Source organism: Micromys minutus (genome assembly GCF_963924665.1).
Source record: "Micromys minutus genome assembly, chromosome: 6".
NCBI classification, from domain to species: domain Eukaryota; kingdom Metazoa; phylum Chordata; class Mammalia; order Rodentia; family Muridae; genus Micromys; species Micromys minutus.
Window position 1 is genome coordinate 72,450,915 of NC_137975.1, and position 26,044 is coordinate 72,476,958.

Here is a 26,044-nt window from a genome sequence, read left to right on the forward strand (position 1 = left end):
CCTTGGAAGATATTTTATCCCAAATTTTAACAGTGCACGAAGTCTCCTCATTTTCTGCATGTATTCCATAGTTACATCGAATTCTCATTCCTGGACTTCAGTTACCTGTCGTCCTGACAAAATGGCATAATACCACTGTGCCTTGGGCCACAGATGGCCAACATTGCATGTCTGCTGGCAGTTGTAGAATGCCAGGCAAAAGGGGACTTAATCCCAGCTGGGATTTCCTCAGCAACATTGGACGGCTTCCTCCTTAGAAATAGTAATGGTATTTTGTAGATTCTGACAGCTTTTCCAATTATATTCATCATGACCAATGATCCAGCATGGCTATGCTTTTGGCTTCAAAACGAGCGAGATAATTAAACATTAGCAAGCAGAAGAGAACAAAACTACTCGTAGATGACGTAGAATAGCAGAGTGGAGCAGAAAAGACCGAGACGTGCAGTCACATGGTCGGTTGGAGCGTCTGGGCAAAAAAAGTCACAGGCAGACTTTCTTCCTCGGGTGAGACTTCCCACCGTTGGCATTAAAAAAAAAAGTTTGTTCCTTAAATCTTTATTTTCGATTTATCGTATGAGTACAAGTGTTTTGCCTGCAGTTCTGCGCACCATGTGTGTGCCAATTGTCCACAGAGCTCAGAAGGGATGTTTCAACCCCTAGAACTGTAGTTTTGGGTGGTTATGGGCTACCGCGCGTGTGCTAGAACTAAACCAGACTCCGAGAGTCACCATATGATGTGTTTATAAAGAGTTTTACTCTTCAGCAAACTGTTGTCTTTTCCTCTTGCCTCGGGGCAGGGATGTGGCAGCCCATCCTTCCCCAGACAAGGGGTCTTGAAAGATACTTGCAGACAAACACGCTTGGTCCTGAAGTGGATGAGCCAAGCCCTCCTCCAGAACCAGCTTTTTTTTTACTAAGGTAGATTATATGTAATAAGGTATATCACGATGGGATTGCTTGTTATCATGGCATGACAGCCAGTTTTCTCCAGTGGAGAGAAAATAAGAGGGAAAAACTACAAAGCTTTTAAAAAATTACTGTTATACAGAAGTTACGTACCAACACTTCTGTCATATTTCCATAGAAAATGAACCTCGAGCACTCAAGGACAGGGACACTGGACTCCCTCTCAACCCCTTCTTGTTCTTTCTGGTGCTGAGGGTCAAATCTCAGCCTGTACAAGCTAAGCTGTACTGTGTGTCCTTGTCCTCTTTTAAATGATGTATCTCGAGACAAAGTCTCACTACATTCTTCAGGCTGCTTTGAATTTGAGTTCTTACTCAGCCTCCTCTGTGATAGATTTCAGGCTTGTGCCCTGGTCTCCACTAGGTTTCACTGCTTGAAGGGAGATGAGGCTAATAAGTTGGCCTATTTAAAATTACCACACCTTATTGGCTCACTTTTGTTCTCTCTTTTCTCTTGTTTATAGAAAGATAAAGAGGGGGTGATATGTTTTGGTGGGGGTGTGGTGAGGTATGGGGTAATGGGGTGCCTCAGTGGGCCCATGCTGAGGCACCCCTTCCTCCTGAGGGACCAGTCACATGACGATCTAGTACAGAATAGAGTTTATTCAGAGTATGGGGAGGGGAGTTGAGGGTAGTAGAGGTGGAGAGGGGTGGGGGTCAGAGAGGGGTGGGGGGCAGCCATGAGCACGTGGAAAGGGGGGGAGGGATGAGAGGACAGAGCAGGAAGAGGAAGGCAAGAGCAAGAGAGAGAGGAGGGGCAAGCAGCCCCTTTTATAGTGAGTCAGACCTACCTGGCTGTTGCCAGGTAACTGTGGGGTGGAGCGTAGACAGAATGCTAACACATTTTGTAAACTTCAAGTTTTCTATTCCTAGCATGCATCTTTCTAATGTGGACCCATTTATTGTTTTTCTGGCCATTGTTCCAGGTGGTGAAACTATACCTGTAAAGCAGGGGTTACCATCAGAGCAAGAAGTCGTAAAGGAACCAAAGCATTTGGGGATATTAGACTCCAAAGAGATGCGCCTCTGGATGCTGGTACAGAGAAACTTGTAAACATAAGAGGCTGCAAAGGCAGCATCAATGCCCTGCTGGAGAGATGGCACAGGTGCAGTGAGTGTGGGAAGAGCTCCACACAGAACTCAGTCCTCATTCAACACTGGAGAATCCACACTGGGGAGAAGCCATACACTGTGGGGAGTGTGGGAAAGCCTTTAACCAGAAATCAGGCTTCAATCAACATCAGCAGAGTCACATTGGAGAAAAACCTTATCAGTGTAAGGAGCGTGGGAAAGCCTTCAGTGCCTGCAGTGACCTCATTAGACATGGAAGAATGCACACAGGGAAAACCCTACGAATGTAAAGCATGTGGTAAGCCTTCCTGCCTTCACTCACACCTCGTCCAGCATCATCAAATACACACCAAAGGGAAGCACTATTAGTGTAATGGGTGTCTTAGTTAGGATTTTACTGCTGTGAACAGACACCATGACCAAGGCAAGTCTTAGAAAGAACATTTAATTGGGGCTGGCTTACAGGTTCCGAGGTTCAGTCCATTATTGTCAAGGTGGGAGTATGGCAGCATCCAGGCAGGAATTGTACAGGAGGAGCTGAGAGTTCTACATCTTCATCTGAGCACTACTAGCAGAATACTGACTTCCAGGCAGCTGGGGTGAGGATGCTCACTTAAGCCCCACGCCCACTGTGACACACAAACTCCAACAAGGCCACATCTCCTAATAGTGCCACTCCCTGGATCAAGTATATCCAAACCATCACAATGAGGGTGGCAAAGCCTTTATTCAGGATTTGGGGCTTTCTCAGCATCTTGGTATCCACATTGGTGAGACATCTTACCAGTGTAGTTAGTGCAATAAAAGCTTTAGTAGCCAGACACTCCTTATGAATTACCAGAGAAGCCACACAAGAGAGAGACCTTATAAATATGATGAACGTGGGAAATCCTTCAGTTGGCACTGAGTTTTTAGAACACATACAGTTGCTGAATTGGATTAATTCTGAGGACTTGTAGTCTTTGGATATGAGGGGGTTCAGTAAAGAGACTGCCTGTTGTAGTAAATATAAAAAGGTGGAAATCTTTTATCCCTGGCTAATGCTGGTTCCCGTGGGGCCACATGGCACTATGGGGTATCTCTAACTTAGCAGCTCCATGCCGCCTCTTAGAACTCGGGCGTGGTTTACTCCACCGTCCCTGCATGTTATTTTCACTCACTTTCCTCCACCGCCTGGTAGAAACATCACTTCACAATCATTAACTTAACAAACAAATTTATATGTTAAATTCTCAACCCACAAACTCTTTACACCATAAGCTTACAATCAGTGGACAAAGATATAAACTGACCATCTAGATGAGATAAACAAATCCATAGAAATTCTTAGAAATAACCATAACAACCTTATCAATCTAGGGATGTGCTGAGAGAAACATTCACGTCTGCTTCCATCTTGCTTCCTTCCAAATCCCCGCCTACTTTCTCTACTTTGGTTTTCCTAGACTTTCCCGCCTACCTGTCCACTGTCCAATCATATATTACCTTGACATCAACCTCAATTGCCAACATGACTGCTCCATGATATGGTTAAGATTTTTACTGTAGGTGTGTGTGTGTGTGTGTGTGTGAAAGAGAGAGAGAGAGAGAGAGAGAGAGAGAGAGAGAGAGAGAGAGAGAGAGAGAGAGAGAGGATAGCTAGAGGCACCTGGAAGAGTCCAGAGCAGAGAACTAGACTGAACACAGCCAGCAGATTGGACATTCCAGGACTATCTGTGAGAAAGAGAAGAATAAGCAGAGATGAAACAGAGAACATAATGCTGTATGATGAGAAGTATGAGCTTGGAAGAGGATGGGCTGTGAGCTCTGTGAAACAGCCCAAGGCTAGCATGGGTTTCGATCTGCTGAGAGGCACCACAGGTAGCCCATTTCCCCTTCTGCCAGAGAGAAGGGAAATGACTCCTTTTGGTGAGTGGGACCCAGTTTCACAAGCTCCTGAGGAATATTGGTATTTATCTAATCATCTGAACTCCTATAGAACAGTTTAAACTCATTTCTGAATATTTCCACTGCCTGTATGACCTGACCATCTTCTGGATGAGGCCAATAAGATTTTCAAGTGGTCTAATCAGTCTTAACCTTTTCTATGTATGTATGTATGTATGTATGTATGTATGTATTCACTTTACATCTTGACCACAGCCCAACCACCACTCCCATTTCACCCCTCCTGCATCCCCCTTCTCATCTGAGAAGAAAGAGCCTCACACCCACACCTAGGTACCAGCCCTCTCTGGCATATCAAGTCACTGATGGAGTAGGCACAAACTCTTCCACTGATGCTAGACAATGAAGCTCAGTTAGGGAAACAGGATCCACAGGCAGGCAACAAAGTCAGGGACAGCCCCCCCCCCCCTGTTCCTTTGGAAGACCCTCTTGAAGATCAAGCTACACATCTGCGATAAAAGTGTGTATTGGGGCCTAGGTTTCAGCCCATGTATGCTCTTTGGTTGGTGGCTCAGTCTCTGGGAGCCCCCAAGGGTCTAGGTTAGTTGACTCTGTTGGTCTTCTTGTGAAGTCCCTAGTCTTTCCAGGTCCCTCAATTCTTTCTCCAACTCTTTCATAAGACTCCATACAGTCCATCTAATGTTTGCCTGAGGGTCTCTGCATCTGTTTCGATCAGCTTCTGGGCAGAGCCTCTCAGAGGACAGTTGTGTTAGGCTCCTGTCTGCAAGTATTACAGAGTATCATTAATAGTGTCAGGGCTTATTTCTTACCATGCTTATTTCTTACCTTTTTTTTTCTGTTGTTGCTTGTTTGCTTTGGAAAGAATTGTTTCTGAAGAATGAGATATTTGTGTCTTTTGGACCTTCTTTCTCTAGATCTTCCAGTCAGCTTTCTTATTCTCAATTTTTTTTTTTTTTTGGTTCATTTCTAATGATTTCTCTTAAAATAACCAAAATTAGAAATAAATCCGAATAGAAAAGCTATTCTTAATTAATACTGAATAATGAACAACTATAAGTATTTGTATGCACTTTGTAAAGATTGGGTGAGTTTAAAAAAAACATAAAATTGGGTATTTTTCTGTAAGACACAAATGGCTGTAAGCGATCCTTTTAGAATAAGAATTACCCACCTCTACACAGGAAGTCACTGCTGGTCTCCCTTAACAATGTGATGGGTGCAGCTTGACAACTGGGGATGGATGTCGAGGGAGCTCAGGGATTCTGGAGGCAGCTGAAGCTGAAAGGGACTGAAGAGTTGGGAAAATGCAGATGTAGAGAATGGGAGACAATGCAGGCGTGGCTTTCCCAGGGAACTTTCATTTCATAACCCCGAACACAGAGACGTATATTTTAAGCATCTACATTGTTTTTCAGAAGTCCAAAGTGATTGTTTTAAACTCTAGAGAGATTTAGACAAAGTCAGGATTAGAGTGGGCTCCCATGCCATGCCTGGTGCAAAATGAAGGTATGAGCAAATGAATTCAAATCACGGGATGCCTTACGAATCCACTCCAGAGCAGGACACCAAACACACACTGCATTTCATGCACTGTGACTTCCAGGTTGACATTTTCCTGAGAAGCATAATCACTGGTTTCATTGACAATCAAGTTGAATGTTTCACCATCAAAAAAATAATTCAAAGAGCTCTGCTTGGTTTAACTTCTGACTTTTGAGACTCAGAAGTCCAGAATCCAGTGCTGCCCAGCTTGGAAAGTTGGGCTTAATGTCTCTTTTAGTCCATCTCTTCCTAGGGATGCTGGACACCTTCAACTTCTTTCTCTGCACCTCAGGCTCGTCATCTTTCTTCGCCTTGGAGTCATCAGAAAATGCAAGGCTCACTCACTCGAGATCTGTCTATTTCCCTCCCTTTCTGAGAAATGTCGCCGGCCGCGTACTGCAGGGTGCAGTGTGCATCTTGGCCCGGGAGTCACAGAGTGGGTGACAGCTTCTGGTGGTGTTCAAATTTGAAACTGTCTTTTCAGTGGGGGAAGTACTACCAGGAATGTGGGATGGGCAATCTCTGGGGGAAGAAAAAAGAACATATGCTACCTACAAAACAAAAGACAACACCCCAAATCTCTTTCTGCTACACGTGATAGATACAAAGTAGGACTGTTTTCAGGGGAGCTCTACTCCTAACTCTGTTTCCCTGGGAAATGCTTGCGGCTTGCTGCACTCAGCTTTCTCAAGTCCTAACTAATTGTGGGAGCGTGAGAAGCTGGCTCTTGGAACATAGTCCCTCCCTCCGTCTGTCTGTCCCGCAGATGTAGACCTCTGCTGCTTGTGGCATGTGCAGTGCTGGGCAGGCCTCTGGGGGAGGCCCTCTTTCATTCTGAGCCTACTTGGCTCTGCATCTAAGCTCCACATCAAGGCTAGCTTCTGTCAGCCAGCCTTGAGATTTCCAGAACTCTCCGTCCCACTGCGTCCCCGTTCTCTCTCCACTTGGATGTGCTCTCCTGTCAGCTGACCAGGTCTTCTTACAACTCTCAGGATTTCCGAACAAGGAAGGACTGAGCCCCCCTCAGCTTTACGTTCATTTGCAAATACATTTCTCTGGGGGAGAAACAAAGAAGAAACTCAAATTCATTGCAGTTGGACTAGTTTGCGTGGGATCCACAAGGAAGCAAGCTAACAGTCAGATAAAAGGATTATTTCATTGTACAGTTATGACACAATTAAAGTTACTTGCTATTATTGTGTGAGTGTGCCACACTGCCCGTGTGGAAGTCAAAGACAACTTATCAAAGTCATTTTTATTTCCACTTCCTTGTGAGTTCTAGAGAATGAACTCAGACCCTCAGGCTTCAGTGCGATTCTCTTTACCTGCAGCTGCGTCAGCTCGACATTTGATATTCTATGCTTTGGGGGAGGAAGCACATGAATACTAGGTTGACATGTGACAGTCAAAAGACAGCTTTTAGGAGTTGGTTCTCTCCTTCCATCGTGTGACCTTGGGATGAAACTCAGACCTGACTGGCAAGTACTTTTACCTGCTGAGCCATCTTGCTGGCTTTCTGTTGTTAAGATTTTTATTGTATTTTTAAAATTAAGTGTGTGTGTGTGTGTGTGTGTGTGTGAATGTATATGTGAGTTCAGGCACCAAAGGAGGTCAGATGTATCAGAACCCCTGAAGCTGGAATTATAAGGAATTATAAGCCACCCAAAGTGGGTTCTGGGAACTGGACTTTTGTCCTTTGAAAGAGCAGCAACAAGAACTCTTAACTACTGAATCTCCAGCCCCTGTTGCTTTTTAAATTAAAAAAAAAACTTTTTATTTTGGACACATAGCCTCACTCTGTAGCCCAGGTTGGCCTGATACTTACTATGTAGCCTAGGCTGAGCTTGAAATAAAGGCAATCCTATTTACCCCAGCCTTGAGTCCTGGGATTATTTATGAGCCACCACACCTGACTCAATACTTACCTTATGATACTATGACTCCATCAGGACACTGAAGCCTTTCAATGCTGAGAAACAAACTCCAGTAAGGGAGGGAGGGAAGGGGAGAGGAAGAGGGACTGGGAAGGGGGAGGAGAGAGATGTGTTGAAGTCAACAGAGTTGAAAGGAGATGGAGATCTGAAGAACACTTTGACAAAATACATGGACATGCAGTTTGGAGTTTGTACTGCTGGTCCAGTCTTTCCTCACTGTGCTCGATTTCCTCTCTCCCCTGCCTCGATGTCTGCCTGTGTGCTGCCTCGATGTCTGTCTGTGTGCTGCCTCGATGTCTGTCTGTGTGCTGCCTCGATGTCTGTCTGTGTGCTGCCTCGATGTCTGTCTGTGTGCTGCCTCGATGTCTGTCTGTGTGCTGCCTCGATGTCTGCCTGTGTGCTGCCTCGATGTCTGTCTGCGTGCTGCCTCGATGTCTGTCTGCGTGCTGCCTCGATGTCTGCCTGTGTGCTGCCTCGATGTCTGTCTGCGTGCTGCCTCGATGTCTGTCTGCGTACTGCCTCGATGTCTGCCTGCGTGCTGCCTCGATGTCTGTCTGTGTGCTGCCTCGATGTCTGTCTGCGTGCTGCCTCGATGTCTGTCTGCGTGCTGCCTCGATGTCTGCCTGTGTGCTGCTGTGCTCCCTGCCATGACATGGACCTCCGAGACTCTAAGCAAGTCCCAGCTCAGTGTTTTCCTTTATGAGAACTGCCACGGCCACGGTGTTTCTTTACAGCAACAGAACGCGGACGGAGGCAGATCATATTGAAGATGTCAAACGCTGTAAACCTGTGGTGCCAGCCACTCTGGGATGCACTGCCAATGCGCAGACCAGCACATCCCACTGCCATTCAGGGATGAGCGGTGACACCTGGACACCTGACAATGACAGCCCACACGACAGCAATACTGTCCCACCTGGTACAGGGCCTTGGAGTGTCCTGCTAGACTATCCCTGCACCAATACACAGGTCTGCTGTGTCTGTAATGAGATGTCTGAGACTCTTATGAAATAATACCAGAAAGAAAAACAAACTTAGGAATGTTACCTAGAAGAAAGTTGCACAGAATAAAGACATTGTGACAAACATGGACTTGACTCACTGTTTTGTGCAGTATCATTTCCTGCTGTGGTTGAAGACATCACAGGTGTAACAAGGAGTTTTGAGGCTCTTTTTAGTAGATTTGGATCTCTGGTAAATGTAGAGATCTTGAAAATTTTTCATTAATACAATTATTTAGAATATTGCATTATTTACATTATTTAAAATTATATGCTATAATAATTGTTTTGGTGGTTGCTTATAGTTGCTCTTTATTTGTTAGACCTGGATTCTATAAGAAAGCAAGCTGAGCAAGTCAGGGGAAGCAAGCCAGTAAGTGACATCCCTCCATGGCCTCTGCATCAGCTCCTGCTTCCTGACCTGCTTGGGTTCCAGTCCTGACTTCCTTTGATGATGAACAGCAGTGTGGAAGTGTAAGCTGAACAAACCCTTTCCTCCCCAACTTGCTTCTTGGTCATGATGTTTGTGCAGAAATAGAAACCCTAACTAGGGCACTAACTATTAATTGAAGTTGTTGACTAAGAGCATGTTATAAATATGGGCTGACAAGATGGCTAAGTGGTTGCCAGCAAATCTCAGGACCTGATTCTGATCCCTGGCATCTACATGGTGGGAGGTGAGAATGATCCCCATGATTTCCCCTTTCACCTATTCACACTTGCCAAGGCCTGAACACAAACACCCTTCCCGACCCCAAGACGTACACAAATAAATTCAGTTTTGGAATTTTGTATAATTTTTAAAAAATTGCTTAGATATGGGAATGTACAAAGCCATAGAATTTGCTGTTGGTAAAAACCATAAACTTATAAAAAGAGTAAGTAGTGGATATTTAATGAACAGCGTGGTAGCTAACGTGAAGAATAAACTGTGTCTCACTATGTTGAAGTCCCGGGTCAGCGTTTGTGGGAAATGGACACAGCCCCAGCATGCAGGAGGCAGCAGAAGAAGAAAGAATTCAAGGTCATTCTTGACTCCACAGTGAGCTTGAGGCTGGCCTGGGCTACAGGAGACCCTGCTCATTGCCGCCTGCCCCCCAACAAGTGGGGCTACAGCTCAGTTGGTCGAGTGCTGTCTAGCATATATGAAGCCCTGGGTTTGTTTCCCAGCACAGTATTTAAAAAAAAACACATAACAGAGGGGACAGGAAGATGGCTCCGGGGGTAAAGGTACTTGCTGCCAAGCCGGTGGACCTGAATTTGATCCCCAGGACCCACATAGTGGAAGGAGAAAACTGAATCCTGAAAGTTGTCTTCTGATCTTCATACTCATGCCGTGGCTCCTGTGAACACACGCACACACGTACACACAAGAGAAATAAACGTAGACAAAAATTCTAATGCACAGGTGATTTGCTTTAAAACAAATTAACAATAACAATAACAAACCAAATCAAAGCAAAACAAAAAACAAGAAAGAAAGAAACCCTGGGCTCAAGCAATCTTTCTCAGCTCCTGAGTAGCTGAGATTATGGGCATTGTTATTATTTTATGTGTCACTAATTTCATATTCAAAATTCGTTAAGTATATCTCAAAATAGTTTTAAGTTTTTAAACAGTTTTAATTTTATTTGTGTGTCTGGGTGTGTGCAAGTACACAAGCACACAGGCATGAACAACCTCTAAGGGTCGGTCTTAGGCTGAGAGGCATGTTTAATCTCTGACCCATCTCTTCAGCACTTACATATTTACACACACACACACACACACACACACATGAATGCACATGCTGGGATAAATACCTTAATTATTTTGATGCAAACCAGAAGACTGTGTGGCTGGAGACAATCTCCCGTTTATCAGCAGCCTCCTTCCAGGGTCCTCACTAAACTCCTCCTCTGGTACTCACCCCTTACTTCCTGGGGGAGCTGTGGAGGTTCAACCAGGGAGTGATGCCAGGCTGCAGGAACAGGAGGCTCCATAGAGGCGCCTTGATTCTCTGTTTCCACTCGGTGCATATCCTGTTCCTGAACACAGAAAGTCGCCTAGAGACAAAAGATTCACTTGGAAAAAGTATCTTGGGGGGAGGCAGGGACTCCTGCAAGGGAGCACAGAACAAGTTCGTCCATCCTCCAAAGGAGGAGCAGCAACAAGTGACACACATTCACATTAGCGCAGCAAACTCATGCAGACAGGTCCTCCTCAGTATCTGGGGACTCAGACGTCAAGGCAGAAAAGACGGAGAAAGGACCTGTCCCCGAAAACACACAGTGACAGCATGCCTGTGCTATCGGCAAAAATGTAATGAGGTCTAGGGTCTGTACGCTGTCTCAAAATGTCTTCCACAGATAACGAAACAACTACCGAGTAAAACAATTCTTTAGAGAAAAAGTTCTGACAGGCATGGACTGTGAGTGAAGGACAAAATCACCGCCGTGTACCTCTCGAGAGGACGACAAGAGGACACATCGCCTTCTGTGGGACAGACAACCAGCTAGAGTGTATAACTTGTTTATCATACTAAGACTGTAAAATCATGTCCTTGCTCTCCATAAATATATACTGAAGTACTGGGAGGTAAAGAAACATATTTACAGTTGTCATATGGTTCAGGGGGAAGGACTGCATAACTGTGCATGCCGATGCACAGAAAATAAAATTTAGTTTGCACAGGGTTATGGATAGGGTAGGCGGGGCACATCACGGAACCAGTGTTATCAAGAGCTAAATCCAGGTGACGAGGATACCGTTCTGGTGGCCCTTCTCTACGTTCTGGATTATTCCAGAAGAAGGTAAGCATTAGCAGTTACGCATTCCCACCCCACTACCCTTCCAACACTAGCGCGCTCATTATTTTCCCACCCGCTGCCCCGCGTTTCCACGTTCCGAGGCTGGATTCTCCAGTAATGTCGCTGCCTCATCACCTCTCTGTAGAGGTGATGTCTGTATCCAGACGTGGAGTTCTTTGGGTAGGATGGTCAGGAACTGCTCCAGTACCAGCAACTCCAGGATCAGTTTTGTGTGGGCCTCTGGCCTCAGCCATTGATGCTAAGTTCCCGAAGCTGCTGAGCTTCCCAGGGCCCAGGAGCCTCCTGGTAACAGAACTGCCGAAATCGCAGGCAGTGAAGTTCCTGAGCATGCGCCCTGTCCTCCTGTGAGTTGTGGGGGCTCTTCCCAGGTGGGATCTTCCAGCTTCACCGTCACAAGGCTGCCTTCAGGAGCAGAACCCGGCAAAACTTCATACATGTTCAACTTACCTGCATCTTTCGTTTAGTTTATCAAGTTTATTAAGCGCCCAATTATTTTCCACGTGTAAAGTAACTCCTAGAATAAAAGAAGTTAGTTCCTACCTACTAGAAAAACATGGGCTTCCCAATTCCTCGAATTCATCACAGGGTGACAGTTTTCCTGCCCACTTTGTAATGGTCCATCCTTGCAATGTAAATTCCCACTGACCTGCTCTGTACGTGCATAATCTTCCATGGCCACCCTCAATCCTAATACGAATGGGAAAACTGAGCCACACGGGTGGCAACCGGGTGTGCACCCCTGGGTGCATGCACTGCGTTTTCCAGCTTTTACTGCAGATCGCGGCACAGCCACTCCTGCTCCCGGCAGACCTCTACGTAGATTCTAGAATCGCAACACTGCTTGCCGAATGTAATGGATGTACCTGTGGTGCATTAGCCAGGGCTCTAACGTGCCAGGATCTATGCTACAAAAACACGCCGGCGCCCAGCAGCTAAGTGAGACTATTCGCTGCTTAAAAGTTTAGGGAATGTGTGCTACGAGGATGCGCTGAAGCTCATGAAAAAGGCTGCTACCGGAGGCGAGAGGCCAGAGCGCTGGAAGGGGTCCAGCGGGATGAAGGACAGGGGGCACTTTCTGCAGATGAAGCTGGGCACCGAGGGGTCACTTCCTGGAGACGGAGCTGGAGATCTAATGGCGATTTCTGGTGTGGGCTGTGCTCCTTTGGAGCCTGGTGCTAGTCTCTGGTGCACCGGTGGAGCTAGGTCATGATTTTCTGCCCCGCACCTCTCCTATTCGTTTTGAAGAAACGAAACACGCGCACATTTACGCAAATCATTTCAACAACAACAAAATGTGGGATGTACTCGAGGGAGAGGTCTTTGGGTTCAGTCCCCAGCACCACGAAAGATTCTTACACTGTCATCCATAAAGACATAGCTGAGTCGGACTTTACAGGGTCCTGTGCGGACAGTCAGATGGGTAAATACCCAACAAAGTGAGTATACAGATTTTATAAGCGTGCGAAAACCCAGGTAACATGAATGCAGAGTTGGACCATATTTACACTTTCTTCCTATGTATTCGAATGCGAGATCATGATAGCTTGGAGTCGGTTCTCTCTTGCTATGCTGGTCCCAAGGATTGAGCTCAGGTTGTCAGGCGTGGTAGCAAGCGCCCTTATGATTGCGGATCGACCTGCACAACCTTCCTTTGAATGTTTTATAAATTCTCAGCACATCCCGGCAACGTTTCGTTCAGTTAGCCTTTGAAGCACTTCTGGAAATCAAAATGTATGTTTGCACTTCATTGTTCTCTTATGTGTGCTTATGAGTGTCCACGTGCATGTGGGTGCAGAGGTCAGAGGTCGATGCCAGAGGTGTCACCTTATTGTTTAGGCAAGGTCTCTTACTGATGCAGCTACACAGGCTGCCAGCAAGCTGCAGGGCTCTCCCATCCCCAGGGGATCATAGCAGTGCATTACCATCTCTACCGTTTTACATGGGTAATGGGAATCTGAACTCAGGTTCACGTTTGTCATATTACCAACTGAGCCTCTCCCAGCCCCATAAGCATTGTTTGCAAACACCCCAACAGTGATATTCCACTGCATAGGAATAATTTACTTAGCTAGTCCCAATAATGCAGGCTTAGGATATATTCTTTATAAGTCATGCTGTAGAAAACACCATTCAAAAATCTTTACTTTCTGTTTAAAGCTTTAGTTTTATTCAAAAATTACTTTGAAACTTTATTCTCTTTACAGACTATTTAAAATATCGTCAATATCATTATTTCCATAGAAAAGTATTCTCTTTACACTATCAATAATTGCTTTTACATTGCTTTAAATATATTGGCTGGGTAAATACTACACACACAAACTGGCAAAAAGTAATATGCATTTAAAATTTGGATAGTTCTCTAATTTTAAAGGACCATGCTATGTAGGAGTAAAAGGAGAAGAGCAAGGCCAGAAAAAGAACACCACTTTCACACAAACAGTGATACATCATTAATCAATGCACAAAAGTATGTTTTATAGTAGAAATATAAAGCATGTTCTAAAACAGGTGCTTTCTTCTGAGGTTTAGGAATTACAAATGTTACAAATATCTGTTACATGCACATTTTGGTAGGGACATGAGTTAATTATCAAGGAGACTAATCACATGCTAAAACTGTTATTTTGGTGGTATTGAGGACCTAACCATAGCCCATGCCATCAGGTTTTAAGGCCATATGACTGCTTAAGTTGCAACCATCACATGCAAAGTACGGGCAAAAGATCAAAGAGGTTCTTCTTGGCTCAAGCCCCTTTGAGCAGCTCTTCCCAAATTTGCTTAGAGTGTATTTTAGGCCAAAATCTTGACAAAAGAAGCAGAGGGTCTTATTTTGTGCAGAACTAAGTTTGGCTAAAAGGGGTTGAAAGAGAAAAATTAAGATTTTCGCCTAATGTCCTTGGCCTGTCCCCTCCTTAGCTGTGACTGGCAGCAGCTGACTAGATTCAGATTTAGTGACATCATGGACCTGTCTTGGACTGACTCTATCCTTTTCTATCGGACAAGAAAAATAAGCTTTTCCAAGTTGCTATTTGTAAGCAAGTCTAGTGAAACCAAGCTGTAATCACTACAAGGGTTCCCTTATCTTCCCAAAGGGGCGTACCCTATCATGGAGAAGCACCCCCTGTGCCATCCCCAACCACAAGCTGTTTAGCAGTCCGGTGATGTGCTTGGGAAGGCTCCACGCTTACTTCTTTTCATCACTAGTAAGACAGTCAATACGACATGACGATCACCTCTGATTTGATTTTAATGGTCAAAATGATTTCAAAAGTAAGTATTATTTAAATTTTCATCATTGGTATCAAAGGGGGAAAGACATTTTTCCCCATGGGATATTCATTAAAGTGTCCTTCAAGGAGCCACCGTACTAGCACTGCCCAGTAAGACGTTGCTGCTTAGAATATTTAAACACAGTTCATTCAAATGACTCAAAATCTCTTGCATAGTTTAAGTACAACTTTGATTTATAACTTGAAACACCATGATACCATGGTTAAAATGGGTAGAAAATGAAAAACGATGTGAGCTAATCCTAAGGACAGATTCTACAGTTAAACAGTAAGAGCTATCTCTGCTTTTAGAAATACATTCATTGATGGTACAAGGGTAAAGTGGATATGGAGCTACTGTGTGTGAACCCAATAGGAAAAATGTTCAGTTAATCCATGCTAGACCCTTGAGAATGTATATTTCCAAGCATTATTAGATTTATCTTGGGCTTAAAAATACGTTACCACTTTTTGTGTATGTCCACCAGTTTCAGTGGACCACTGTGTACAGGAGCCTGAGAAGGCCAAAGAGGGCATCAGATCCCTGGAAATGGGGTTACAGGTGGTTGTGGTGTGGGGGTGCTGGATCCTCTGCAAGAGCAGCTGTGTTAGCTGCTGACTCATCACTCTAGCCCCTTAGGATTTTTCTTTTCACATGTATGATATTTGCGTGTATGGGTGCGCATGGCATGTGCACTCAGATTATCAGGAACCTTTCTCAATAACTCCACCAACTGCTCTCCAAACTCTCACCTGAGTCCAGAGTTTGCTCATATAGCTAGTCTGGCTAGCCAGCTTGCTTTAGAGATCCCATTTCTGCTACCTGAGGAGTGGGAGCACAGGCCACAGGCTGGCCACTATACTCACCTGACTTACACATGGGTGCTGGGACCCAACAGTCCTTACACTTGCATAGCAACTTGGTTTAACTACTGAGCCATCTCCCCACCCTCATTAGTTTTATATTTTAGCAGCTTGTTGCTACAGTACTTGCAAAAATATCAGCTTGATCTTGCTCTGTATAAATCTATAGGCACTCAACTTGCTGATTTAAAAATCTTCATTCATACATAAAGCTAATACTTAAGAGATAAATAATCACGTACTTATCACACCAAAAACTCTGACAAATTCCATAGTGAATACTTGCTTAACTCTGATTCCACTATTAGGGCAAAATTATAGTCTAATTATGGCTTTAAGTAAAGCCAAGAGAGAGAAACAATGGAGGTAAATGGCTTCCAAAAATACTGATGCTGTGGTGATTTTTTAAAAAGCGCTGTCTGCTTATCAATGTAACATTCTGATATTTCAGAGAACCTCAAGCCTGTTTGCTTTTATGGTGATGTCTCTGATGCTGAAAGAGACCAGACTTCTGCCTGAAGGCTTCATTGCATTCATTACACTTGTAGGGTTTTTCTTCATTGTGGATTCTGACATGCTGATCTAGGTGTGAATTCAGACGGAAAGCTTTCTGACATACGTTACACTTGAAAGGTTTTTCTCCAGTGTGAATCCTGTGATGTCGAATAAGGTCGGAGGTCAAACTGAAGGCTTTCCCACACTCGTTGCAATGATGTCTTTTGGAGCGACCATGGACTCTCTGATGGTGGGTGAGAAGGAGGGCCCGACTAAAAGTTTTCCCACACTCCTTGCATTCTCGGGGCTCATCCTGACTGTGAATTTTCTGGTGTCGATTGAGATGAGAGCTTCGCCTGAAGTTCTTTCCACAGTGGATACACAGATAGGGTTTCTCTCCAGTGTGGATCCTCAGATGCTCCAATAGACCCGCATTCTGGCTGAAGACTTTCCCACACTCTTTGCACTGGTAAGGCTTCTCACCAAGATGGATTTTCTGATGTCGGACGAGGTGTGAACTTCTCTGAAAGACTTTCCCACACTGTTGGCAGGGGTGACCTTTCTCTTTAGAGATTTCCTGATGTTCAGTAGCAACAGAACTCTGATACACTACAGATTCACTGGGCCTTTCTCCTGTATGTGCCCTGTCACGTTCAATCAGGCCTAGGTTCTGAATGAGTCTCTCCTTAGTTTCTAAGCATTGGGTGTTTTCCTTGGGCTCGGCTGGATACTTTTTCAAGCTCAGGTCTTCACACTGAGCCTCGATAGGTTCAGACATTGTACAAGATGATTCCATTCTTCCACAAGAGTCTGCCTCTGCAATGAGCTTCCCATTCTCACTCCTTGTCTCTTTACCTAAAAAATTAAATATATACATCACTAATTATTTTATTTTTGGTGTTCAGGGAAAGAAATCTGCAAATAGGAGGAGATACTTAAAGAAAGCCATGTGTATAAATTAAAAATTGTTATGTGTTTAATTTGCATGATGCATGTACACAACATGCATGTAGTACCAAGGAGACCATAAGTGAGTGTCCAGTTCCCTGAAACAGGAGTTACAAAGTGTTGTAAGCTGCAATGTGGGTGCTGGGAATGGAAACTAGGGTCTCTGTAAAAGTTTTCGTAAGAGATAAATATCTCTTCAAGCCCTACAAAATTAAAACAAACATTCTGCTTATGATTATTTAAAATATATGTATGGAGTGATTTACGAGAAATTGTGGTTTTGTTTGTTTTGAGGTAAGGTTTCACAATGCAGAATTACCTGGCCTAACCTAAGCCATTCAGCAATCCTTTTCTCTTAGCATCTCAAGTCCCACAACTACAGTCATGTGCTAGCACATTCAGCTTGACATCCAGGAGACTGTTAACCATACTGGCTTTGAGGAAGGGTAGGGGTTGTGGTGGAAGGTAATTTATTTTAAATATTCTAAATTTTATTATGTGATATACATTATACACATAGAAGCTACTAAGCATGACTGTATATTCTTGATCATGATTTGTTACCTGGGAAACAAAAAGCACCAGAAACTAGGCCACCTGAGGACCATCAAGTTAAAAAGGGAGGTATTTTGAGAAATGAAGGTGTGTTGGCACAATGCCAATTTTATCTCTGAGTAATATGTAATCTTGGAAAAATTGTTTAAATCCTTATAAATAAATCAATAGGCCCAGGCCCATAAGACCTTGAGAATAATGCATTCCCAAAACCACCATGTTGAAATATAAAGTCTTCCCCTCTGAGGGCAACCTGTTGCAAGTGTTGCAAGTTTTTCTAATAATGAACAGAGAAGACAGCAGAGGTCAGCTTTAGCAGTGAGAATACCCAATTAGTAGTAGGTACTGTTTACTCAGTGTCAGGACCTGTAACAGATTCAGGGCACAAAACCAAACCTGGCTCTTTAACTATGGATAAAGAGGAAGAAGGTAACATCCTAGGAGCACAGGTGGTGACACTGACCCACACCGTAAGGAGGAATACCGAGAAGAGAGAAACTGGAAGGGGAAATGGGAGCGGACGGGCTGACAGTGCCTGTGAGTGGGAGACGCAGCACAATTCAGTATTGCCTGGAGGGAGGGGCTGCAGTATCTCTCCCTCCTCTTCCCAGCACGACCAGTCTGTCATGTGAAAAAGCAGAATAGCACTGCCCAGTTCACTAAGGGATCTAAGCAAGGGGAGACATCAATACATTTGGATTTAAGTGACAAAGAATACAAGGTAACTTAGTGAAAGCATCAAAGAAACTGGAGAATTCAAGGCCAGCTGTTCTACACAGTTGTAGTTAAGATCAGCCAGAGCTAGACAGGAAGAGCCTGTGTGAAAAAGGAGGGAGAGAGAGAGAGAGAAAGAGAGAGAGAGAGAGAGAGAGAGAGAGAGAGAGAGAGAGAGAGAGAGAGAGAGAGAGAGAGAGGAAGAAAGGGGGGGACCCCCACCTCCAGCACTGCCATTCACAGTGACTTGAAGGAGATGGAAAAGAAGTAAGGAAACTCTGCCTGAGATTCTTTGCCTCAGGGAAGAGCAACAGGCAGGTCCAGCTGCACCTCTCCTGGAGGTGCTGTTCATTCAAATTGTTTAGAGTTGTACATCTTTGAAATCTTGACTGTGCTACTAAGTTTATTGTATATACAAAAGCAAAAAAACCCAACAGCAACAACAAAACAAAAACAAAAACCACTACCGACTAGTGAGGTTACAGTGTAGGTTGTGTTTACAAATTAAAGCCACAACAGACCTGATAAAAACAAACACCAAAATGCTAAGGGTGCCAAGGCAGAGGCACTGCATGATCTACCGTAACTCAAATGCAAAACAATGCCCTTTTGTTCTTACCTCTGTCCTCAGGCTTCAGAACCGCACACCCAGGCTGCTCCTCTGCTTCTCTGTGAGGGGCTGGCTCTCCGACCAGCACAGTTGGTCTGGTTCTTTGGAATGAGTCCTAGAGATAAGTACAGATAATTAATTAAGAAAACTGATTTACAAAAACCACTTCAATGTCAGAGAAGAGAACAAAGCAAACCCCTAGAGGCTAAGAAGAGGCAGAAAGGAGAGCCTCCACACATCAGCCTCACAGGGGACGGACTGCTGTGCTCATGTCTTACTTTCCTGCAAATGGGCACCTGTACCTCTTACCTTCTGCTCTCCTGCTTTTCCACGGTCCAGCTGCAATTCTTCCAGTATTCCCACCAGGTCATCCCCAGTCTCTGGGTGGTGCTCGAGCACCTGGACCTGCAGATCTCTTGGTAGGATGGTCAGGAACTGCTCCAGCACCAGCAGCTCCAGGATCTGCTCCTTGCTGTGGGTCTCAGGCCGCAGCCACTGTCTGCAGAGCTCGCGGAGCCGGCGTAGAACCTCTCGAGGTCCAGTGCTTTCTTCATAGCGTAGCTGCCTGAACTGTTTGCACAATGGCTCCTGCCCAACACCTTTTCTGTCCCCTTGAACTTTGAATCCCTGTTCCCAAGCACAGTAGTTTTAACAGTGGCTTAAAGCACAGACTTGGATCTACAACTATATCTCCTTTGCTACCTTAAGCTTTGAGTCAGATTTCTACTTATCTCTGCACATATACCCTAATCATTTAAGAAATGTCTCTCTGACTACTGGTAAACAAAGCTTGATAGTCCCTAATTTCTCTAGCCTTTCTGGTAGCTCCACTCCTTTTTTTTTTTTTTTTTTTTTTTTTTCTTTTGAGACAAGCTCTTACTATGTGGCTGACTGGCCTGGAATTTGGGATTAAAGTCCTATACCACCACACATAGCTTCTAGTCCCCTTTTAAGGCTAAGGTCACCAAGATAAGAATAAGTTATTTTCAAGTCACTAAGAACTCTGCAGACAGATCACCCACGATGGGATCCGCTGACCAGCATTGGCTGCCTTAGCAGTAATGACTTTGCTGGAGGCATCAGGACTTTACAGAAGCAGCATGAAATAATGACTCATCAGTTTGTCCAAGACAGACTGACAAGGACTGCTATCTGTTCCCCTTCCTCTAAGCTTCTGTCCTTTCTCCATCTAACTCTGAGTCAGGGCACTGAAGACAGGTAAGGACACTGCTTTCCTGCTTCTTCCCACTACGGACTTGCTAAGTAACTGATTCTTATCTTGTTTCACAACCACACATCCCTCTCATTGGACTGAGTGACAGATCACTAACTTTAGTCTGTCAGGAACCCCCCCCCCCGCCCACGGCCAGACCTCTGATACCATGAAAATAGTGATTCCCTCATTACCTGAAGTTCCTCCTTCAGATTCAGGGGAGCCAAAGAGTATGCACGCTTGTTAGGGTGGATCTGGGAAGAGGGATGTGTGGGAACAAACATGATCAGAACACGTTGAAAACTCTCAAATAAGTTTAAAAAAAAAGGAAAGAGGAAGAACACATGAACACACTTACCAAGGCCAGTGCCATCCCTTGCTTCAGACACTTTGTTTTGGAGACTTTTCTCTTGACTGTATCCTGAGACACTCCTAAAAACACAAGTCACAGAAACAGTTGTGCTAGTAACAGCAGCAAGTGATTTTTCCTGACGGTTGTTCCCTTCTAGTCATTTGTGTTCTCCAAAGCAGCTATTCCTAAGTAGATAGAGAAAAATGTACAGGTTGCTGCCCAAACTAGAAATTGGAAAAGATTTGAAAAACTGCCACCTGAAAACTCTCAAATAATTCAGTCAAGAGCCACAAATGAATGCTAAAATGACTGGGTGAAGAGAGGAAAGATCAGAAAGTTCTTGGTGTTAACCACCCCGCTGTGAATCAGTAGAGAAAAAATAAAGGTTATCTGGTAGTTGCAAATGTAACCAAATGACCAAGTGTAGCAGCACCAATACCAAGTACCCTATTACCTATGGAACACTTTTAATAAATATTATTTATCATAAATTTACTGAGGAATACTTTCTGAGAAATCCAGAACTCTGTCCATTTATAGAACAGGCATGAATCCAACTTCCCCAAAGCAAAGAAGCAAATGTATGTTAGGAGGCTATTGTTCTAGATTAAGGAGACACAGCCAAGTGAAACCCTTGAAATCTGACACCTGCATTAAAAATAAAACACCAAACATTTAAAGCAATGTGCTATTTGAGGTCTGTATCCCAACACTCCAGAGGCTTATAACCTAATAATTAAATTTAAAAGCCATTACTATTTGTTTGTTTGTGATGTGGTTTTGCTGTGTTGCTCAATGAAGCCTCATATGTCTGAACTGAAGCAACCCTCCCACCCCTACCTTTCAAGTAGCTAGAGGATGAGAGATGCTCGGGGCAGCATGACCTATCAATAGAGGCTTTAGAAAGTCCGGGGAAGTGATGTTTATTGGCCAGAAAATACCAGTTGGTACTGTGATGGTTAGTTTATAAGTCACTTCTGAGACATGGGTGAAAATATTTGGTCCACATTATTTTGGATTGAATATTTAAGTTAACAGACTACAGACAGAGTAAAACAGATTATTCTTCACAATGTAGTGGGCCTTGTTAGATCAACAGAAGGTCTGAGAACAAAAGGACTCACAAATAAAGAGTAAGTCTCTCTAGCAGCTCTCAAGTCAGATACTAAGGTTTTACTTTTTCCTTCAGCTCTGAACGGAGAATTCAGTTCTTCTGAATCCTAAATCTCTAGCCTTGAGTCTTAAATTAAATGATCAGCTTTTGTGGTTCACAGGCCTTTGGCTTGCATTACAATGAAGTTATTTGCTGTTTTGTTTTTAGCTTGCTAATTCTCCCTGAAGATCTTAGGACTTGATAATCATGAGGCAATCCTTGTAATCAATCTTTGGCTTTTTTCCTATTTTTAAATTAGCATTTATTAACTACAACAACAGACTTCTCATGACACAGCGGGCACAGAAATTTTGATCAGTTGCCCCCAGTGACCCTCTTCACAATCCTTTCTCACCTGTCATGTTTTTATTTTAATAAATCTCTTTTTGAACATGTTGGCCAAAAATCAATATAAAAATTGATTCTATTTCTTTAAAAAGGTCTACTAAAAGGGCTGAGGAGATGGCTCTGTGGTTAAGAAACTGGCCAGCCGTTTCAGAGAATCCAAATGAGGCTTCCTGAACTCCTACTGGGTGGCTCACAACAACAGTAACTGCAGCAGCAGATCTGAGAACCTGGACATATGTAAATAATTAAAAAACAAACCTCCTTTGAAAGGCAGTAAGAACTCTGATACAGGCGTAACACGTAAATTAGTGGTGACTCAGTCCTACAATGGGATCTCTCTCTCACACACACACACACACACACACACACACACACACACACACACACACACACCTTAGTTTAACCTGTCTTTGGGAGGAGCTCCATCTACCTTGACATTTAAGTCAGAAAACTGACAGTTCTCTTTCCATTCTTTCATACTGTATGTATATAATTAATCAAGTTAATTAACTAATTATGAGTTGTGCGCTGGGGTTCCGGTGAGGGCAGCTGTGGCGATCTCTTCAGCTTCGTTTCCTGTTATGCATCGACCGAATTTTCGACCGCCAACTCCTCCGTACCCCAGCCCGGGGATAGGAGGTTGGGGTGGCGGAAACAACTTCCGGGGTGCCCTGGGCGGGGGGCCGCGGCCGCCCTCCCCGCGGGACGGGTACGGGAGTCCGCACCACACTCCGCCCTGCGGGCCCCGGGCTAGGCCGTACGGGAGCAGCCACTCTCCGCGGCACGGCGGCAGCTTCTCGGGGGCCCGGTTCGGGTCTCCGTCCCCGGGCGGCTACCCAGGCTCCTACTCCAGGTCCCCCGCGGGGTCCCAGCATCAGTTCGGCTACTCCCCAGGGCAGCAGCAGACCTACCCCCAGGGTTCTCCAAGGGCATCTACGCCATTTGGATCAGGGCGTGGTAGAGAAAAAAGAATGTCTAAAGAGTTGGAAAGTTATTTTAAGCCTTCAATGCTTGAACACCCTTGGGCTGGCCTAGAACCAGTATCTGTAGTGGATATAAGCCAACAGTACAGCAATACGCAAACATTCACAGGCAAAAAAGGAAGATACTTTTCTTAACATTTCTGAAATTCAACTGGAAGCCTCATGTGTCAGGAACAGCTTGGACAGAACTTTCACTTGTGTAAATGAGTTGAACCCAAAGATGATGACTTTGAATAATGATTAGCAGACCCTTCGTAATCTCTAACTTGATATCAAGTGTTGATATTACAGAAAATGATAGGACAATTTACAGTATTTAGCTATCCGGGAGTATGCACCATGGAACACAATTTTCATATTTAACATTTCCAAGATAACAGACATTTGTTTTTGAAATGTTTTAAAATAAAACGTTTTTGTCTTCCTAAAAAAAAATAACTAACTATATTAAGTTATTAATTTAATTAATCCAAATTTAAAAATATGGATGTTTTGCCTGCATGTATGCCTGCAACTGTGCATCACGTTTGCCTGAAGGGAGCCAGACGATGGTGTAGAGCTCTTGAATCTGGAATTAACTGGTGGCTGAGCTGCCAGGTGAGTGCTGGGGTTTGAATGAGACTTCTAGAAGACCTGATAGTGCTCTAAACTTCTATTTCTCCAGCAGCCCCGAGTTCTTATGTTTCGACAGCTTCATATCCCTCACACACACCCTTCTTGCATTTTCTTGATGACACACTCTGCTATTCAGACTACTCAAACTCACTGGTTCTCAATCTGTGGGTTGTGACACCCCCCCCCCCCCTCGGCAGAGCTCTGTTTCCACAAACATTTACATTACAGTTCATAACAGCAGCAAAATTACAGGTCTAAAGTAGCAATGAAGGTAATCGTGGTTGGGGGTTACCACAACACAAGGAACTGTATTAAAGGGGTGCAGCATTCAGAAGGTTGAGAACCACTGCTCTAAAGCTGGTCTTCCTGACACCAAACTATTTCCCACCCTGCACCTGAGCCTTTCCTAAGGGGAATGAAGCCTGTTGAACACAGCAGACGGCCATTACCATCTGGATCAAGTTTAACACATTTAACACGTTCCAAGTGTTTCTTATGCTTTAATGACCAAACCTGTGATGCATTTGTTGTTTGTTCTTGGTTCCTTATATATCCCACTCTTACATGGAAAACCTTTAAAGTTTTCTTCTTATTCATTACCCACAGCTCATGTCACAATAAACAGCCACAGAGCTACTCCGCCTGAGCTTCCCTTGCTAATTCAACCCCCGCAGACGAAGCTTGGAGAGTTGAGAATTTATGATTTAACACAGGTCTCAAAGCTGATCTTCAGGTTTTTGTTTTCTTGTTTTTCCCTTCCTGCCCCACCAGCACAGGGTCTCTCTGTGTGGCTCTGCTTGTCCTGCAACTTGCTCTGTAGATCACACTGGCCTTGAACACAGAGCTCTGCCTAGCTCTGCCTGCCTCAGCCTCCCTAATGATGGGATTAAAGGCATGATTCACCAACGCTGGGCTGAATTTATCTTTGATCCTTAAAAAAAAAAAATACAGATCCAAAGTTTTGAATTTGTTTTTCCTTCTCTCTTTCGTGTGTGCAACGGATCTAGAAGCAAACGCTGTGGGATCTACTTAGCCACACCAACACAACAGTCAGTCTTCACTTCCTGCCAGACTTCCTCACTTCCTGCCAGTATTTCCTTTTCCCCAAGGATCTCACTCCCTAGCCAACAATGGACAATCCTCCACCCAAGTGCTAAGGTGATAGAAAGTAGTCACTATGCTCAGATGTAGGTCTTTTAATTGCACCTAACTTTGATTATTTGATTATTCTTGATTTCATTTCTGCCCATCCTCCAACCTCTCCACATTACAGAGGTCCAAATCTGTCAGATTACGCCCTTCGAAAGATCCAAGACCGAGCTCCTCACACAACCAAATGTCCAAAATCTTATCCTTTCTGGCAATCTTATTCACTGCGTTTGAAGTACCTGGGGTTATTCCCTAAATAAGACAGACAAGCTCCAGGTATCCTCCGCCAAATGTTGAAGGCCAACATGGGCTTCACGAAACGCTCTCAAAAACAAAAAATAAAAATAAGAAAAAGGGAGAAAACCTCTCACAGCAAAATAAAAGCAACTGAACCCAGGAATGTTGGCAATCACAGCCTTAGAGTGCTGAAGCGGGAGTTTGCAGTCAGCTTGAGCTACAGTGTGTTCCAAAATGAGCCTGCGCAACAGCCTGAAACCGCCTCAACTGCGCCCTGAGCTTCCTCCCTCTTCCATGCCCCGTAGCTTCCGTCACGCACCAGCTTCTGGTCCTCCCAGCTCCGAGGTGTGGAAGTTTCTGTGTATAAACCAGACACGCCGCTCAAGAGTCCCACGTTTGCCGTTCTCTCTCGGCTGGAACCCGATCACAGTCGTCCTCTCGCCCCTGGCCGCAGGGTCAGTCACACGTCTCTCAAAAGTTCCAGCCCAGTAGCTTCCGGCTCCGCTCTAGGACGGTGGGAGGACCAGGAGTCAACTCGGTGGTGTCCTGACTGGGTCAAGGTTGAAACATTCCATTTACACAAAACAGACCATTTTACTTGGCTGTTTTCACACACAGACGTCATCTCTATCACTAGAATAACAAAGCTCGGGCTGTAATCACAACCACACCAACAAGCAAGACACAGGGGTTGAATCTTTAGGTTGGGCTTTAGCCAAAAGCTGACATGATCACATAAGTTGGATTTAAAAGGACCACTCCAAAGAAGTCACCTTAATACCTCATCTCAAACCAGCAGTTTTCTAGAGAACCAAAGTTAATGATTAGTGCTCAAGTTTATTCTTCATTCCTCATCCTTTTGACACCAAGTTCCAAAGACTCCTCTGTGTGCCTTCTTTATCTTGTTTGGCCTGAGTGTGGGGTTTAGAATGGAGAATCCAATGATCTTTGAAGAGAAGATGGGTCAAGATGTGCCAATTTTCTTTCTAAACTGTGTGTATGTGTGCATATGTGTGTGTGTGTGTGTGTGTATGTGTGCATATGTGTGTATGTGTGTGCATATGTGTGTATGTGTGGATGTGTGCATGTGTGTGTATGTGTGTGTATGTGTGCATGTGTGTGTATGTGTGTGTTGTTGCTGTTGCTGTTTCAGAAGCTCACTTTGTTATTTTATGCTTATCTTGTTTGACTTTGAACCTAGGTACCATCAGAGCTTAGTCTGGTTCCTGTCTGGTGGTATTAGTTCTGTGCTCTTCAGTCCTCTAAGCCAATGGTGTGTAAAGTTAACTCAGAACAAACAGC

At 44.3% G+C, this 26,044-nt stretch overlaps 2 protein-coding genes across 2 annotated transcripts in view; one reads left to right on the forward strand and one right to left on the reverse strand.

Annotated features, from left to right (window-relative positions):
• The window catches only part of LOC308422041 (zinc finger protein with KRAB and SCAN domains 3), a 46,576-nt gene extending 21,393 nt beyond the window's left edge, over positions 1-25,183 (reverse strand). The window contains exons 1-7 of the mRNA XM_080918513.1: positions 25,062-25,183; positions 20,264-20,337; positions 20,100-20,159; positions 19,002-19,319; positions 18,702-18,807; positions 15,831-16,720; positions 12,214-12,464 (exon numbers count right to left, since the gene is read on the reverse strand). Coding sequence (XP_080774639.1) covers positions 12,214-12,464; positions 15,831-16,720; positions 18,702-18,807; positions 19,002-19,319; positions 20,100-20,159; positions 20,264-20,278 — 1,640 coding nt within the window. The 5' untranslated portion in view covers positions 20,279-20,337; positions 25,062-25,183. The remainder of the gene's footprint in view (positions 1-12,213; positions 12,465-15,830; positions 16,721-18,701; positions 18,808-19,001; positions 19,320-20,099; positions 20,160-20,263; positions 20,338-25,061) is intronic.
• On the forward strand, positions 22,340-22,949 carry LOC308421567 (M-phase-specific PLK1-interacting protein-like; the record flags this gene model as incomplete). The annotated part of the gene is made up of 1 exon (XM_080917972.1): positions 22,340-22,949. One exon carries the CDS (start codon positions 22,340-22,342, stop codon positions 22,874-22,876), a length of 537 nt encoding a protein of 178 aa, XP_080774098.1. The 3' UTR covers positions 22,877-22,949.
• Positions 25,184-26,044: the final 861 nt, after the last annotated feature.